This window comes from Gymnoscopelus braueri, assembly GCF_963280865.1.
Source record: "Gymnoscopelus braueri genome assembly, chromosome: 9".
NCBI classification, from domain to species: domain Eukaryota; kingdom Metazoa; phylum Chordata; class Actinopteri; order Myctophiformes; family Myctophidae; genus Gymnoscopelus; species Gymnoscopelus braueri.
Genome location: NC_137610.1, coordinates 44,961,114 through 44,979,012, shown reverse-complemented (window position 1 = coordinate 44,979,012; position 17,899 = coordinate 44,961,114). Strand labels below are relative to the sequence as shown.

General features: G+C 39.4%; 2 protein-coding genes across 2 annotated transcripts in view; one reads left to right on the top strand and one right to left on the bottom strand.

Moving 5' to 3' along the window:
• adpgk (ADP-dependent glucokinase) overlaps window positions 1-17,899 on the top strand; it is a 270,498-nt gene that overhangs the window by 119,027 nt on the left and 133,572 nt on the right. The gene's annotated exons all lie outside the window — the stretch shown is intronic.
• On the bottom strand, window positions 97-10,933 carry skic8 (SKI8 subunit of superkiller complex). The gene is made up of 11 exons (XM_080437871.1): window positions 10,841-10,933; window positions 10,021-10,063; window positions 9,835-9,862; window positions 7,076-7,181; window positions 5,880-6,052; window positions 3,033-3,181; window positions 2,462-2,555; window positions 1,617-1,710; window positions 1,216-1,308; window positions 1,048-1,126; window positions 97-359 (listed from the first exon to the last, which is right to left on the bottom strand). The coding sequence occupies exons 2-11, from the start codon at window positions 10,030-10,032 to the stop codon at window positions 270-272; spliced, it is 918 nt and encodes a 305-aa protein (XP_080293997.1). The 5' UTR covers window positions 10,033-10,063; window positions 10,841-10,933; the 3' UTR covers window positions 97-269.

The window sequence follows — 17,899 nt, the reverse complement described above, 5'->3', positions numbered from 1 at the left end:
TTATCTATAGTTTACAATATAAAAAAATATTGTTAATATTGAACACTGACAACTAGCTCAAGGAACAGATGCATTTAAAGAAATGCAAGAGCAAAATAATTACAAAAAACGTTTTTATTTGACCACCGCAGGCCGTGCAAAATAATACAAGTCATTTACAATGTGCCCATTCTATCCTCAAACCCAAAGCTGAATTAATCTACAGCGTCGTAGGTTTAGGAAATGAGCTTCAGCGATCCCATTGAGTTGTTCCTGTTGACCCAGCAGTATCACATGGGGCAGTCATAGATGTGTATGGCTCGGTCGTCTCCAGCTGAGATGATCTTGGACCCCGTGTTGTTGTATTTAACACTCCACACCTGGACAAGGCAGGGGCAGAGGATGTGAACAGACTAGAGGAGGTACTACTGATGATAATAATAATAATACAATTAGCATCTTTCACATATACAATGCATCTCTAAGTTCTTTACTAACCGCATTAAGAGGAAACATACAAAGGTAAAAATGAAAGAAAAAACTAAGTATCCTGCAAGCTTGATGCAAACACCTGAAAAACACTATAATGCTGAGAGCAAGACTTAAAAATGCTGAGAAACTTCTGCATCTGAGGATTAAGGTGTGACGCTACAAGATTTAATAGGAAATTAGGAAGTAAACAGCTCTTGTATATTTTCTGCTTTGCAGTCAAATAAAACGTGACAGACTATATAAAAATGAGAAACATCTCAAAAATATGTTTCATGATGATCGACAGCAGCTAGGATTTAAAACTTTTTTTACCCCCTGCATGTTTTCTTGTTAATCAGTTTGACAGGACATTCACAATGCTGAATATTGGTGGCATCTTACACACATTTCCTTTTGTTTTATTCTTATACACATGTTTTTTCACACAAATGATTGTCTAATTTATAAATATCGGTTGTATGACAATGATCTGTGCCGTAAACAGCAGATCTCCGAGCTTGTAGATCAGCTATTTTGGCGTGGACACAGTCGTACGAAATCAGACTTAAGACTGTCCATGGAGTTTAAGTGTCTCACCTGGTCCTGATGGTCAAAGAAAGTGTTGACGCATGTTCTGGTACTGGCATCCCACACCTTAACACTCTTATCTGATGAACTGGGGAGAGGAAATGAGAGGAGGTTTGGAACATCTCCATACGGCAGTGGCTGACATTATTATTAGTGTTGTGACCAGTTGGTTTGTACCTGGAAACAAAGTGAGTGTCATCCGGGGAGAAGGCGACGTTAAGAACCCAGGAGGCGTGGCCACTTAGCGTACCTGCCAGGTTGGCATGTTGCCTGCAAACACAAATGTATGTACAATTACATTACTTGATGTTATGTATTACTTTATCATCAGTAATATTGTGATGGCTAATGGTAAATTAACAATAATATAACAACTGCGTCTTATATGGTTTTAATTGTGCAGAGTGGGTCTTTATCACAGCCGAATGTAAATGTATTGTTTCTTTTATTTTACAGCACATACCCGACTTTTCTTAACCAAGTTAAGAAACTTTGAGAAACTGACATTAAGATTTCCACCGTCTGACAAGTGATGGAATCACACAGCCTGCCTGTATAGGACCGTTAATTTAACTCACACATCATAGATCTTGATGTATCCATCGTCTGAGGCCGTGACGAGGAGCTGGGAGTCGGGAGAGAATGTCAGAGACCTGATGGGCATAGCGTGACCTGCAGAAACACAGACATAGAAGAAAGATGCTTTGTCACCAGCCTTAATGGTGCTTTTTCAACCTTCTGTTTTAAATCAGAAAAATCCACGGGGCACTGATGCTCTTTTTTCAGCAACACATCACACTGTTACTCACATTCCATTACAACCACAGTATTCTACTGCTGGCCATTGGGAGCTACCTAGTACAACCATAGTTTCCTACTGTTCACTGGGAGCTGCAAAGTACAACTACAGCCTTACTCAAGTGCACCACAATGGTAGGTGATATTATCCCAATTCAGGTGGCCTAGGGGGTAAAGTTGCTGGCTTGTGACCAGAAATGTCATTAGTTTGAATCCCTGGACTGGGAAAGTGAGAAAACCTGTGATTATGCTTTGTACAGCACTTACTAGTCTAAACTTTGTTTTGAAACATGTTCTACGAATAAAACAAATATAATACTAATACGTTTTGATATGTATTGAGCAGTGAGGTCTTAATACTAGGTTATGTTGTTTAATGTTGTAACATGATGCTGTTACTTAGATACCAGGTTTGATGTCCACATTATGCTACATGTATTTATTTTTAAGCACATACTGTACCCGTTTTTCTTAGCACTCCAATTCCTTGAGCACTTACTCAGTTGACCATGTCCTTTTCTCCGACTGGCACTTTGTAAGTCACTCTGGATAAGAGCATCTGCTAAACGACTAAAGCGTCTTAATGTCTTCTACATTCCTCATTAACATGGCTGGTTCTACATACCTTCCAGTGTGTGTAGAAGTTTCCCTGTGGCAATGTCAAAGATATTGATGATTCCATCGATGGCTCCGCTGGCCAGATACTTCCCATCTGGACTCTGAAATACAATAGCAGCACAACAACACACTCATTTACAGCACTGTTGATAAATGCTGTACCAAATGTACCATCCTGTTGGGAAACTATATCTATTCAGATTATTAATGTGAGGTATAATTTCAGGTTCAGGACAAACGCACCGCAGGAGACTAGTCCCAACCTGCTTTATGTTGAGTTCATTTAAAAAAACACCACTAACTGAGCTTGTCGTAAGCTTAACCAGTTCACTCCATTATCTTGATAGCACTGAGGCAGAAGTTAACTCTGTACGTAACCATTACGTTTAATTGACCTACCAATCACCTACCAAATTAATTATATTTTCTCAGAAAACTAACAAATGTGTGATAGGGGAACGCAATGCAATGGTGAATCTCTAGAGACAAAGAAATAATTTAACATTATTATAATGATTTACTACTGCGATTTCTTAAGATGCTACCAGCACCCAGTGAATGAAGTGATATTTCCTTACATAAGCGATACTGAGGATAAATTTCCCTCTGGTGTCCAGTGAGTACTCCTTCTTGCCACTTTCCACTCCAAAGATGTTGACCTTCCCATGATGGCTGCCAGTAGCGATGTACTTGGAGTCTGGAGAGAAGGCGACTGACCACGCATCAACTGGAAAACACAGCAGAAACACACAGAGTGGCATAAATATAACAATTTTTATAAATGTGATCTAGAGGTGGCAGTGGTTCAAGGGGTAGAGCGGCCCCTTGGGAAACATAAGATCCCCGGGTTAGTGTTGAAGTGTCCTTGAGCAAGACACTTAACCCCCAACTGCTCCTGGTGTCAGCAGGTTGGTGCCTTGCATGGTTTCCTCTGCCATTGGGTGTGTGAATGCGTGAATGTAATGCACATTGTAAAGTGCTTTGGATAAAAGGCGCTATATAGATGCACCATTTAGAATTGTTCTCTGGGCCATCCAGTCCAGTTTGTGTTATAGCAGATTTAGAACAAAGGTTCCCAAACTTTTTTAGCTTGAGATCCAAATAAGAAATGTGGTGTCTCCCCAGGACCCAAACTTACCAAAATACATTATGAATTAAGTACTTAAGCAATAGTGAAAATAGGCGCTCTACAAGCTCACATGTTCCATCACGGCTCAATATTTAAGAAATAATCTTTTTTATATTCTATTTCAGAAAATATTTAGAAAAAAAAAAATGGGGGGGGGGGGGGGAGACACACACACACACTGTAAAAATAAAAAGGCATATTTACTTTTGACCCATTAAAAGAAGTCTGAGTAGGAGATAGTGTAGGGGAGGTACAAGTGGAATCAGATCTAAGGTCAGCTGGAGGTTAAGTGCATGTCCAGAGAGACAAAGGTCTCAGCTACTATGCCATCAACAGACATCAGCATCTTTATCCTCTTTTTTTTTGACAGGGAAAGCGCTTGAAGACAAATAGATGGATAAAGTGTTCAGCTCTCCATGGAACAGAGGACGATGCTACACACAATGAAGGGTAAACGTTGGGAGGTTTAGTTCCAGTTCATGAACTATAGAATGTGTTAACAGTCCTTCCACGTCTTTATCTCACTATATTGGATCCAATGACGCAGATATCCATGGTGCTGGAGGATGGCGAGCGACACTTGAATCTCTTAACACACAAAGCCTTAAGCTGGCTCTAGCATACTAACCCACCAAGCATCTCTCTAATCTCTCCCTTATGTATAATAAAAAGGGAGGGGACTGCTCCATAACCACTTAAGCCGTATTTCAAAAATGTTCCACATTGATTTAGAATCCTAAAGGTCACAATGCGCCACGACCGGCTAGCAGATCTGCCATTTCAAAAGATTTTTTCCCAGAATAGGTATGTCAGGTTTAACCCATTAGACCTGAGGCTGATTCTACAAAATGTCTTCTAAATCCCAACAGTATTCTGAAAAAACTTATGTTTCTATATCAGTGGTGCTCAAACTTTTTCATGTCAAGGACCCCCAAAATTATATGTATTTGGCCGCCAACCCTCATCTCAAAATATTTTGTTTCAGGGACCCCCCAGAAGCAAAGAATAGAGTTAAAAATGTTCGCTTTAAACAATATATATTCAAAGATTTGCACACATTTTCACAGTTTTTCAAAAATAGCAGATATATAAGCTCGTAGCGCTGCACTCGGTGCTGCGCTATGAGCTTGTAGATCTGCTATTTTTGAATAGCCAAAGTGTAAAATAATGCTTTTTAGCTCAAATGAAAATGTGACACAGATGCTTCTTCAGGTCTTAATGGGTTAAGGGGGAAAAAACATATCAAAACATCAGAAATCAATGAAAAGACAGAAAACATTGTACGAGATTCCCACAAATCTATTATCCATTATATAACTAGATGAGATGTGATGCTGCCCTCACTACCTGAACCATCACTGCTACCAGGATGAACCAGGCAGCAGGTGGTGGGTGTAACAGCCTGTGACTAATGGAAGGTGACATGGCATTTAGCTGCCAGCAGGGCAGGGTTCACAGCACATCGTGTCACACATCTCTGGGGAGGCAGAGGACGTTTCCTGGAAAGTGAATCCGAAAAATGTGGTCCTTTTATCCACAGTATACCATATACACATACATAACGCATTGGCTGCCGCTGCTCATTGGAGCGATGCGCCAACGGAGCCGCCATATTAATTCATTAAGACCTGAGGCCGAGTCTACAAATGTCTTCTAAAAACAGTTTTCTGAAAAGCTTATGTTGTTATATCAGTGGTGCTCAAAACTTCATCTTGTCAAGGACCCCCAAAATGATATGTATTTGGCCGTGGACCCCCCAGAGAAAATGTGTTAAAAAATATATAAATGATTCAACATTTTTCAAACACGAAGTGACGCACTGTAAGCTTGCATATCTACTATTTAGTTTTCTGAAAAAAAGTATGTTGCTTAAATAGCTAAAAGCTAAAATGACACAGATGCATGAGGGTCAAGCCGTGCCTCCTAATGCATGCATGTCTACTGAACCAGCCAGGAGGTCTCTACACTTAAATTAATCATGACTCACTCAATTCTCGACCAATGTTTTATTGGTTTGGTTTGTTACAAATGTTAGACATGTAATTGTTATGATACTGATTTAAAAAAATTAATAATAATCATTGCCATGTAGGGTTTGTTCAGTAAGTGTTCTCCCCGTCTCTCCAGCTCTTTGGTCAGGATACCAATATCATCCAATCAGGAGAGAGAACCCCACAAAGACCATTTATTGGCTTAAACTTCATAGCGTGTCAGTTACAATTTGTCTGCTGATTATTTTTTGTTTAATTTCCTCCTGTATGATTTTTCTCTTTCTCTCTCTCTCTCACTCACTCACCCGGGCCTGCGTCCATGGATTTGATCTGTTTTCCTGACTCCAGATCCCAGAGGCGGATATGAGAGTCCAGAGAGCTGGAGGCAGCCAGGGCTCCGTTGTGGCTGATGTCCACCGACACCACGCCCAGCTGGTGTCCCTCCAGAGTCCACTGGAGCTCCAGTTTCTCATCACACCTGCAGGGGCACATGTGCTCTCAGTCATTTTAATGTAACTAACTTCAAGGGAACAGGGTGCGCAATTGTTCAGTTATTTAGCTACTTCCTGTGGTCCTATGTGAAAAGGCTGTTCAGTTATTTAACTTTTAGAAAATGTAATTATAATAAATAAATAAAAAAATGATGGTAATTATAGTGTTGGGTGCCTGCTGACTGGTGGGAGCACATTCTACATTTTCAGTGGTGACTTACAGCAATTGCAGTCTTTTTTGGTACCTTTTTTAAATTTGTGTTCAGAGCATATGAGGTTCACATTGTACAGTGAGTTAAACTGTAAAGATCAATTATTTTTACTCTTGGATTACATGAAAAGTTAACATATAAAGACTTATATACAGGCATGTGACTTGCAACAGCCTGTTGAGGATGGACACCTGTAATACAATACTACTTAAGAACAGCCTGCCGAATAAGCTCCAATTGTAGTAGAAACATGGAGTGAAACTAATTTAACCCATTTAGAACCACTATACGTAACTATACCTTTCAATACGGGAACCTCTTTTGGGATTGTTGTTGCTATGTACAGTATATAGCAACATAATTCTTTTGCAATTTTTGAATAAATATTTGAAGTTTTTCAGAAGACTTAAGTCAGGATTTAGAAGTCATTTTTAGAATCGGCTTCAGGTCTAAATGGGTTAAGGGACGTGGTTTAAAAAAAAAGATAAAATAGATACCACTGATTATTTTGCAAAGGGAAGAAAAACACATTTTAAACATCATGTACTGAATATTTGAACATCACTATATGAATGTTGAATCTCTTAGCTAATTTTACATTGTTAACAAATTCCAGCGAGATCCTTGTTAATTGCGTGCGCTGATAAAGACCCAAAAAGCTGAAATATATGAAATAAATATCTTTCACATCATGGCTTGGAAGTCTATTTGACTTTTCTTACTTTACGCCAGTCAGTGTAGACATGCAAGACAGTATGGTATATAGAGCCAATAATCCACTCCACTAAACAGACGTACCATTTCCAGACTTTGACCATGTCGTCTAGTGAACCAGTGACGATGGTTTCTGAGCCATCAGCTTCGCTTTTACCCCACGCTGCCGTCCAGATGGCATCATCGTGAGCTGAGGAGACAAACAAATACACATGTTAATCACTTAAACCATATATAAAAAATTGCTACATACATTGCGACATGTTGTGAGCTGGTAGATCAGCAATTTTCACTGAATGTTCACTTATTTTGGCCAAATGGTCTGCCCAGAATAGGGACGCTAAGGTTCATGGGTTTGAAAGAGTTTCTAATCAAAGGAGCAAGATATCTCACCAATGTTTGGAGTTACATCATGGCATGCCATGGTAGCTACACAACCAAAAGCGTCATTGGGTAAGATACATTTTGGCACTTTATATAGGGGAGTGCAGAGACAGAGGAGATCAAGGGCAGAGAGGGGAGACATGCAAGACAGGAGTCTAAGGGCACGTACACACTGTAGGATATTTGGTCCGATTATGCTGTTGAGGACCTTTTTTGGGGCTCACCAACAAAACCCCCGATCTGACGCAGATCGGGCTGTGATCGGCGAGGTTTTGGTCGCTGTGTGTGAAAGGCTCTGCGAGAGGATGCGGCCCGATAATTACGCTCGGCGATGGCTTCCCGACCGTTTTCAAATATCTAGCAGGTTAGATATTTGTCTCTGTCGCCGACTAGACATCTCACAGTATCATACAGTATGAAAGGGTCTGAGACCACCCTGCGAGGAGATGCACGCTACAGCCAATGAGAGCACATTACAGCCACCGTGGTTATGGAAGGTCGCTGGACCTGACCACAACAAACAGATCCCCCGCATAGTTACCGTTCAGTCCTGTATTAAGTTAAACATTATTATAAAACAGAATGATGCCAGATTTTGCGAGAGAAATAAGCAACCAGATCTATGAAAACAATTCCAACAAAAGCGACTAAAGGCCACATGAGCACTTTAAACATATACAAATACATTGCATATTTGAAAATAGCCTATCTACAAGCTCACGTTGTAGATGGGCTATTTTCAAAGAAGAAAATCTTGGAAAAAATATATATATTTTCCAAATCCACACAGATCTTTTATGGGGGTCTAGGGCACAATATATTTTCAGAAGGGGGGAGGTCTGCGGACAAACATTAATTTGGGGGTCCTTGCCATGAAAATGTTTGAGAACAACTGGTTCAACAACATTAGGAAACAAGGCCAAATAAGCAACTACACTTTCAAGCAACTTTACAGAAAAAACAAGCCAAAGTTGCTTATAATAAGCGGACATGGCAACACTACTTCCGTGCACTTGACGAGAGAGAGATAGATGCGCATATATCACGGGAGACGTCTGTTAAAATGAATTGGAATAAAAACAAAATCAGAGGTCTGACTCTGGATAGCATCCTAGTGAACTATCCTACAGTGTGTAATCCCTGGTCAGGGATCAATCTATAGGGTGAAAACCCTATAGATTGAACGATATATGACAGCCGATTTCAAGAAATAAACTCCTGCAATGTGTAATGCTTAACGATCAGATGACTCCCCTACCACTTTAAAAGTCCTACAGTGTGTACCTGCCCTAATTCAAACTTGGGTCATGTGGTCCATGCGCTAACTGAGATAAACAGAAGTTTGTGCATTCTATAGCCCCAAATCTCCTTGGCATTTTTTTTTGTACAGATTGGCAATGTTTTAATGATGCTTGTGATGGATGACATGATTGATCTGACACTGTCTCAGCATCCATCCAATTCTTTTTTCTTTCTAGATTAGTTTTTGGGATTTTCTGCCTTTTATTTGGACAGTAGTAGTGGAGAGTGACAGGAAACAGGGAGAGAGAGACAGAGAGAGACAGGGAGTGACACGCAGAAAAGGTCATCAGGCTCGGGAATCGAACCTGCGACACACTGTCAGGCTGCATTAGAGCCTAACAAGCCGTGGGCAACAAAAGAGCCTAGATCATTATTAGCCTAATAAAAAAGAAACAGACCTATTATAGTGGCAATCCTATGGAGAAAAATGTGGTCTCCAGAGAAGTGTCTAGTGAAAGTGAACCAAATGTAGAAGAAACAGTGTCGATATTGGAGCAGCCTGGCAAGGGATTAAAACAATGACCTACATTAAACAATGTGCAAATGAGACACAATTCATCAGTGTAAATGGGCTGGATGATTCTAAATGATGACATTTAAACTAATTTCTCTCTTGCTTTGAGAGGTCTGAGTTCTCTGAAAATGTTCATACTTAGAGGCTCTCCTCTACCCAACCTCATAATGATACTACTGATATTGTGATATCTCAGCAGTGTGTCACTACTAACCCACAACTTGCATTCTAGTGGAAATTGTTTATTTTTGGGCGGTGAAACCGCCCCTATAAGTGAGGTTTGGACATCGACATTCGCTGCACTGCGATTGGCCACCATTGTACCCCCCCACCCATTGTACCCCCCAACCCTGCGCTGTGATTGGCCACCATTGTACCCCCCTAACCCTGCACCGTGATTGGCCACCGCTGACTCTATTCAGGACTGTGATTGGCTAGTGAAACACATGACACATGTGCATAGCCCTATAAATAGGACTATGCACACATATATGGTTTTTTTTAAGTTAGGGGTGTACAATGGTTGGTCCACAATATTACTTTTCTTTAAGTGAACTTCCATCACTGTGATGACCACTGTGACCACACCGCCCACTTCACACTGGGTGTGATTTTTTTTTAATAAATATGAATAGGTACTCACCGTGCTCTTGCTTGAACAGAATGCTGTACTGAAATGACAAAAGTGCAATGTCACTGTTAGAGATCTTTAAGTAATTGCTATTGATGATTCCAACGTGTTTATTTTAAATGGAAATATATAGTTTACGAGCCCTAGAATGGCTGTGTAATATCACTCACAGCCATTCTAGGGCTAACAGTTGTTTACCTGAGTGCTCATTGTTGATCCTGGAAGTTGTTACTTCTATAACCTAAAAAATAAATAAAAATCATGTTATCCAGAATAGGTTCCACTGACAGCACCACGTTTACCAGTGGTGTAAAGTAAATAAGTACATTTACTCAAGTGCTGTACTTAAGTACAATGTATATGTATCTTTACTTTAGTGGAGTATTTCCAATTTTCATTACTTTTACTTCTACTCCACTACATCTCAGAGGCAAATATTATACTTTTACTACACAACAATTATTTGAAAACGCTTGTTACTAGTTACTTTGTAGATTTGGATTATTATTACAAAACATACATTATGTAGCATCGAGACGCATTGTGAGCTTGTAATTTCTAATTTCAATTGCTAATTTCAAATGGCCAAATACTAGTATATAGGGCTAAAATGGTTAATATAATAATCTAACTCTACAAAGTAACTAAAGTTTTCAAATAATTGTAGTGGAGTAAAAGTACAATATTTGTCTCTCTATGAGATGTAGTGGAGTAGAAAGTACTGAAAATTGGAAATACTCCAGTAAAGTAAAAAAATACCTCAATTTTACTTAAGTACAGTACTTGAGTAAAAGTACTTAGTTACTTTACACCACTGCATGCCATATAACTGAGAACTAGTTGTATCAACGGTGTCAAATGTATCAAACAGCAGCATTAGCATCAGAATGCTTCCAGTTTCATTGATTGAGTGACAGTAAATAAAACACAATAAACGGTTCCCGTCTGAATATCCGAGGGTATTTATAATGACAGGACGCAGATAACAGGTAGATATAATATATACAATGTTACTTACATGCAAATAATCCTCGTAAAATGTAGGAATAAATACAGTGTAATAATGATGAGCGCGTTTACATGGGAGCCGCCATGACAACTACAAGTCAGTGTTTGCCAGGTGTTGTGAGAGAAGTAAGCAAGCAGGGCTAGGAAGACAAGCCCAAAAGAAGCAACTTAGGCCACATGAGCACTTTAAACGATGGCTATTTTAAACGTCAGTTATTTTCAAAAACTCTTGCAACAAAATGTGGAATATTTGGATTTGTTTTTAAAAACATTCTAACAACACAAATGCTCCCTGGCACAAAACATTTATGAAACTATTTGAGAACCACTGGTTCAAACAACATTAGGAAACAAGCCCAAATAAGCAACTACACTTTAGAAACAAGCCCAAAAAAACAGCAACCCAACCCGGCCCAACAACCAATTATAAGAAGCAAGTATACAGAAAAACAAGCCCAATGTCGCTTATAATAAGCGGACATGGCAACGCTGTCGACTACAAGTTACTTCCGCTTTCTTCTTCGTTGTTTCTCCCTTGATAGATCTCTAGGTAGCCTACACTACACGCATTACCGCCAACTAGCGGATTTTCTGTGAATTACTATTCAAATTAATGAAAAAAGGAAATTAATTAATTAATAATAGCATAACTAATGAATGCAATTATTTAGATCTAGGTGCATTACGTGCATTACTGTCAACTATCAGGATTTCCTGTGAATTACTTTAATTCAAATGAATAAAAATAAAAAATAAATTAATTAATTGCATAACATTTTTAGAGAATAAAAAGTTTGTGTCTTGCCAATTATTAGATTCTACTCTACAAAATCACCAGAATTAGGGAAGTGTGTTTTCTAACATGGAGTTTGAATGAGTTTAATTGGCTTATATAGGAGGGGGATGGAGGGAATCAATCAATCAAATTAATATCAAAATGATCTAAATATTGAATTAAGCAACTTAAAAACTGTCTACCATGCACTTAAAAGTAGAGGAGAAAATGACACCAGAAGTGTTTTAAAGTGAAATTCCTCTTTGAATCAATTTGTTTGATTCACCCTTTTAATTATGTGTGGTCTCATTGTGACACTGTCAACAGAAACCTCCAGTGATGGAAGAAGTACTCACATTGTTCACCGTACTTAAGTAAAAGTATCAATACTACAATGTAGAAATACAATGCAAACATTTACTTGAGTAAAAGTACAAAAGTATTGGCATCAAAATATACTTAAAGTACCAAAAGTAAAAGTGCTCATTATGCAGAATGTACCCTTTCACACATTATCATAATGTAAAAATGTATACAAATCCTATGAAAATAGCCGATCTACAAGCTCACAACGTGTTGCGTTGCGAGCTTGTAGATCTGCTATTTTCAAATAGCCGAAGTATTTATAGGGCTGAAGTGGTCAACGTATATGTTTTGTAATAACAATAAAAATCTAAGTAACTATTAACTAAAGTTTTCAAATAAATGTAGTTGAGAGTATAATATTTGCCTCTGAGATATGTGGAGAGTGGAGTAGAAGTATACAAGTACTGAAAATTGGAAATACTCCAGTAAAAATACCTCAAAATTGTACTTAAGTACAGTACTTGAGTAAATGTACTTATAGTCACTTTACACCACTGGTCGGTAGACTCCTGCACTGCAGTTTTGGTCCAAACCCATGCATGGCTCTCCCATTTGGAAGAGAGCTACGGACTCCGGTGGTCGGTGGACCTCATGTTTGGGCCAGTGAGCTGGAACTAAGGGGGGGGCTGGGCTGGACTACTTCACGCACCCTATGAGAGGAATTGTGGGGACCGCCATTACGTCACATCTGAATGGGTAGAGAAGCCATCTAGGAATCAGAAGGTCCCCGGTTTGCCCCCCCCCCCCCCCGGCCCCAGTTTAATATGTGTGAAAGAAAGTGTCCATGATCAAGACACTTTTTTGATTGATTGAATACTTTATTAGTCAGAAATGTCAACAGCATGTTGTACAGTAAGGCATTTAGGCTAAAAGGAGAACACAAAAAAAGTCCTGGGGACTTGTTTGCATTGTGGTTCTATGTATTCAATTCATCAACATAGCATAGAATATCAACACATATCACATATCATCAATAACTATATGTACAAAGGAGAAAAGGAGAAATGGCGGCAGTGAATGACACCTCCTTTCGATGGGGAATAAAATCTACCTCCCCTTGTGGTCTTCTGATGAATGTTTTGAAAGAAACCAGTGATTCACATCCTTTAATGGATGATCTCAGGGCATTCCACATTGTGGTGGAGGAGTAGAGTGAGACTTTTCCCATGTTTGTTCTAAATTTGGGGGGAAACCAGGTCGTGGTTACTCCCTCTGGCTGTGGGTGTCACTCACTAAGTAGTTAGACAGGTATGAGGGCACTGTCCCTTTGAGTATCTTAAATACCAATCCCATTGCTATTTGCTTAACCCTGTCTTCCACCCTGAGTCATCCCAAACTATCAAAATGTGTTGGAATTAGGTGGGTCATGGGCTTAAGGCCGAGTAGTAGTCGAATCAGACTAACTGCTCCCTGGGTGCTGTATTAATGGTGTCCACTGCTCCTAATAGTTAGGAGGATGGGTAAATACAGAAGACAAATTTCACATTATGTGCAATTGTACTGTGACAAAAATACCCCTCATTGGTCTAAAAATAGCTCCACATATCTTGGGGATAATGAGCTATCGCATTTGTATAAAACCAACTATACTATTTCAGTAGATAGCCTAGTTCATGCTTCATGTGGTCTGTAAGGTCTTGATGGTGCAGACATCGTGCCTGGTCTCTGTGAATGTCAGGTCGTTTCATATTTATTGCAGTCAGAGAGCAGCTTTTCCCTCTTCTTTTGTGGCTGTCTTTGTTCTGTTTTTGTACTCTACTACTGGTAGCTATAGCCAATCACGGCAGCACGGTCTATGCACCCCATCAACCTCTTCTGAGTACTTACTCAAATTTGGAGCCAAATCATTGCAACAATGTTTGAGCAGTCCAAGCTCTGAGGAATTAGTTGGAAAATTTGAATTTAATTCTGGAAATACTTTTGTTGTCTCCAGGAATATTTATTGCACTGACATCCCATGGGAGTAGAGTGGTCTGGAAGGGGTCTGTGTTGGACTGCACGCTCCAGCTCAAATAATCATCCATCCATCCATCCATCCATCATAATCAAATGTTTCATCTATATGCTCAAAATCTGATGAATGAATGACACCTGGTAAAATGTTTTCAGACAAATAAAAGAATATTAGTCTGTATTTGGAAAATAAAAAGTTCTACAAAGTAACTAGGGTTAGGGTTGTGCTAGCAGGCAAAAATAAAACCTCATCTATCTTAAAAACATACTGTAAATGTCAATAATACTGTGGACAAGAAAACAACATACATCTAAATAACATATTGCATATTTGAACAAGTAAACATACATCTGCATAACATGACTAACAATATCTAAATAGTCAACAAATACTAAAACAATGCAGATAACGATGGAATCACAATAGAAGGATTAGTACTATAATATTATGTACACATCTCAACAGAACCTCACAGATATCTAAATATAAAAACAAAAGACAAAGATTCAAATCACAGAATTTGGGATAAAAACAGCAGATGTTAAGTTAATGTGTACCACGGACAAGGTTCTTCAATGCATAACTAAACTAATCTAATATATCTACATACTATACAAAGAAAATCCAAAAATGAAAAGCTTACATCATTTAGAGTAAATAGGGTAGTCCAAATAATATGTTCAGTATATATGCGTACAGCTTCGGATACATTATTCTGTGTGTGTGTATGTGTGTGTGTGTGTGTGTGTGTGTGTGTGTGTGTGTGTGTGTGTGTGTGTGTGTGTGTGTGTGTGTGCGTGTGCGTGTGCGTGTGCGTGTGCGTGTGCGTGTGCGTGTGCGTGTGCGTGTGTGTGTGTGTGTGTGTGTGTGCGCGTGTGCGTGCGTGTGCGTGTGCGTGTGCGTGTGATTTTGTGAAATGACTTCATGAAATACAACAGAAGTTGATAGAACACTTGTTATTTTCTCAAGTGTTTGCTTGGGTTGTTTCTTATGGCTCTTGAAGCGTACTCTCTCGCTCTCTCTGCATTTCAGGAACCGGTCCCTGATTCTATTCACATTCACTCCCTTCACTAGTCATCATAATGATGTCCTCTTCAGACTAATGACTCATAATGGTCCATTGGGGAAATGCAGGCAGTGTAAGCAGCTGGCACAGTCCATTAGCTGAAGTATGTTGAAAGTACAGGCACAGCTTCTGTTTTAACTGGCTGCAATGCAACTTAAGGCGATGTTCCTTGGGCAAAATTCAAAGTTATTTTCAACTCTCTCTGTTTTTCTGTCTGTCTGGTATTTGGTCAGTTCATCAACATCACTCTACACCTCTCTCTAAAAGCAATAAAGACATTTATACATTTGTATTACCATCTTTTTTAAACGTAGTGCAAAGATTAGTGGTGATTTAGCAGAGAAGTAGGTCTGTTCATATCTAACCCCATTGTTCTTGGTTGTCGTGTCTTGGAACATTTGGAAGTAACTCTTCTCTTCTCATGTATTATTCCCATCTCCATTTCCCTTCTCTCCTCTCCTCTCTTCCAATACTCCTCAGTGGGTCTGGGTTTCAGTGAGACAGGCCAGAGTGCCTTTGAACCTTGAGAATCTGTGTCAAACCATTTGAACCCTCAGACAGTTTCAGTTTGCTGTGTGTCGCACTAGGCTTATAGCTTAGCTTAGTGAACTGCTTGGCAAGGATCAGAACCCTTGCTCTGATCTCTCACTCCCAGTCAGAATCAAAGCCTCTCGACTCTTCCTCAAGAAAAAGTCAACTAACAACTTCTGAGGACTGGTGTGGTATATCATATTATTTATTAATGTTAGACGGTTCTTAAGAAGAAAGAAAATTGATTGAGAGTCTCTCAGTCTTGTCAACAAGATGAAGAAGAACCACAAACTAGTGTCAGATCTCTCTCTCTCTCTCTCTCTCTCTCTCTCTCTCTCTCTCTCTCTCTCTCTCTCTCTCTCTCTCTCTCTCTCTCTCTCTCTCTCTCTCTCTGTCATGTTTCTGTCTCTCTCTCCCGTTGTTACTGTGGTGTCTGTGGATTTTGAATGGAATTAGGGCAAAGAAAAATAAAGTTGTATTTACAACCACAAAATAAGCAGGGTAAGTGCTCAACCACATGAACCCAAGCATTGCTATTCTGGGTATGTCATAATATGTGAACATTCAGGGAAAATAGCATATACGCTGAAACCTAAATCTCTGCTGAAGAAAATACACAAATGGACTACTTCCCTGTTCTTCAAGTCAATGGTAGTCATTTCATGTGGGACATAAGCATTTTGGTATACTGTAATTTGTTGATATATTTGATTTTCACTCTCTTCTCAAAATCTTAAATATAAGAAAATGAATGAATAAATTGCTATTTATATACATCTTGTAGAGAGAAGTAGAGTAACTTCTAGAGAATTTCTGCAATTGCTACAACAGTAGTGTCTTGCCCCGGGGCACACATGAAATCCTTTTATGTGTTTTGGTCATGGTTGACTGCAAAACAAGACACAAAGGAAAGCAGTGACCAAGTAAATGAACCCCATAAACACACAACATAATAACGCAGATACGCAATTTACATACAAGTTCTCATGAGTTGTCCTGCTTCAGGGGTAAACAAGAAAACATCTCAATGAGCCACAACTCTGTAGTTTTAGGGTCATTTCCCCCTTCTTAGCTGCATTACATTGATATTTTAGGCATTCAGCTGATGCTCTTATCTGCAGCTATTGGAACAGGGAGAGGTTCTGTGCCTTGCTCAAGGACAGTGACACTCTGCTGCAAACCCAAGACCTATATGTCATTCTAAACACTAGGACACACTGCCCCCCAGTTTTAGTATGAAGAAATCGTCTATTCCACATCGCACGTAGTCCATAAAACTATGTGTCTGTTGTTCTATAATGTGAGTCCTGTATGTTCATTTACGTTGTTGATAGTCCTGTGTTGTTTAATGCTGGGTTGTCACTCCACCATGTGCCAAAATACAAATTCCTTGTATGAACCTCATACTTGTTGTTGCTGTTGTTTGCGGTTATGATTCTGAAGCAGAATGGGAAAACCCATACAGATGCAATTTGAACGAAGAGGGATGAGTTGATCATGCAGGGTATCCCACAGGATCATTACGCCACAAAGTCCCATGTCCTATGAGCTGGATGGGTGCCTGAAGCAGACTGAATTTGAGAGGAATCTTATCAAAACACAGGAGTATCTGAACTAGCTTCCCAATCCCAGAAGCAATTGCAAAAGAAAAAAACTAAAAGAAAATCAGATAGCTACAGATCATTTTTTATTCAGTGCCAATTAAAAGCAGGCAGTTACTATTTTTTTCCCAGAAGTTGTTCTTCTAACTTTCATTCAAACTACCGTAACAGTTCCTTTCTGATTTTATTATTATAGAGTTATGACACTGAACTGAATCAGAACGGTAATTTTGGATGCAACTTTTATACAATGGTTTGATTCCTCTCTACAAACTATGGCAATAACTCTTGAAGACTATAACTCAAGTCATTGTTCAAAAACCTCTTATGCATTGCCACATAAGAAGTTACAGCTCTCAAAGATTTTGCATGACAAAACAAATCGCACACAAATAATGATATACATGTATACAATACATGTTTTTCTCCTGGATTAATGGGACAGGGCATCGAGTGGGAGGGATCTCACCCGCATCCTAAAGACTAGTGTATTCAACACACACACACACACACACACACACACACACACACACACACACACCACACACACACACACACACACACACACACACACACACACACACTCACATCAGCAGCTTGCACAGTGAGTCAAGAGAAAACGAGTGAGAAAACGAGAGAGGGGGGGGGAGAGAGAGAGAGAGAGAGAGAGAGAGAGGGGGGGGGGGGGAAACAGCCCCAGGAAGAGACAAGTGGTGTAATAGTGTGAAATCAGAAGTTTGAGACCAGTGCAGAGAGGAGACAGAGAGAGGGAGAGA

What these genes read in the sequence shown, in the direction of transcription:
- skic8 (XM_080437871.1), bottom strand. An exon ending in TACATCAAGATCTATGATGT is followed by an intron (nt 1,309 to 1,616) that starts GTGAGTTAAATT and finishes TTGTGTTTGCAG; the next exon opens with GCAACATGCCAACCTGGCAG. An exon ending in GACACTCACTTTGTTTCCAG is followed by an intron (nt 1,127 to 1,215) that starts GTACAAACCAAC and finishes TCCTCTCCCCAG; the next exon opens with TTCATCAGATAAGAGTGTTA.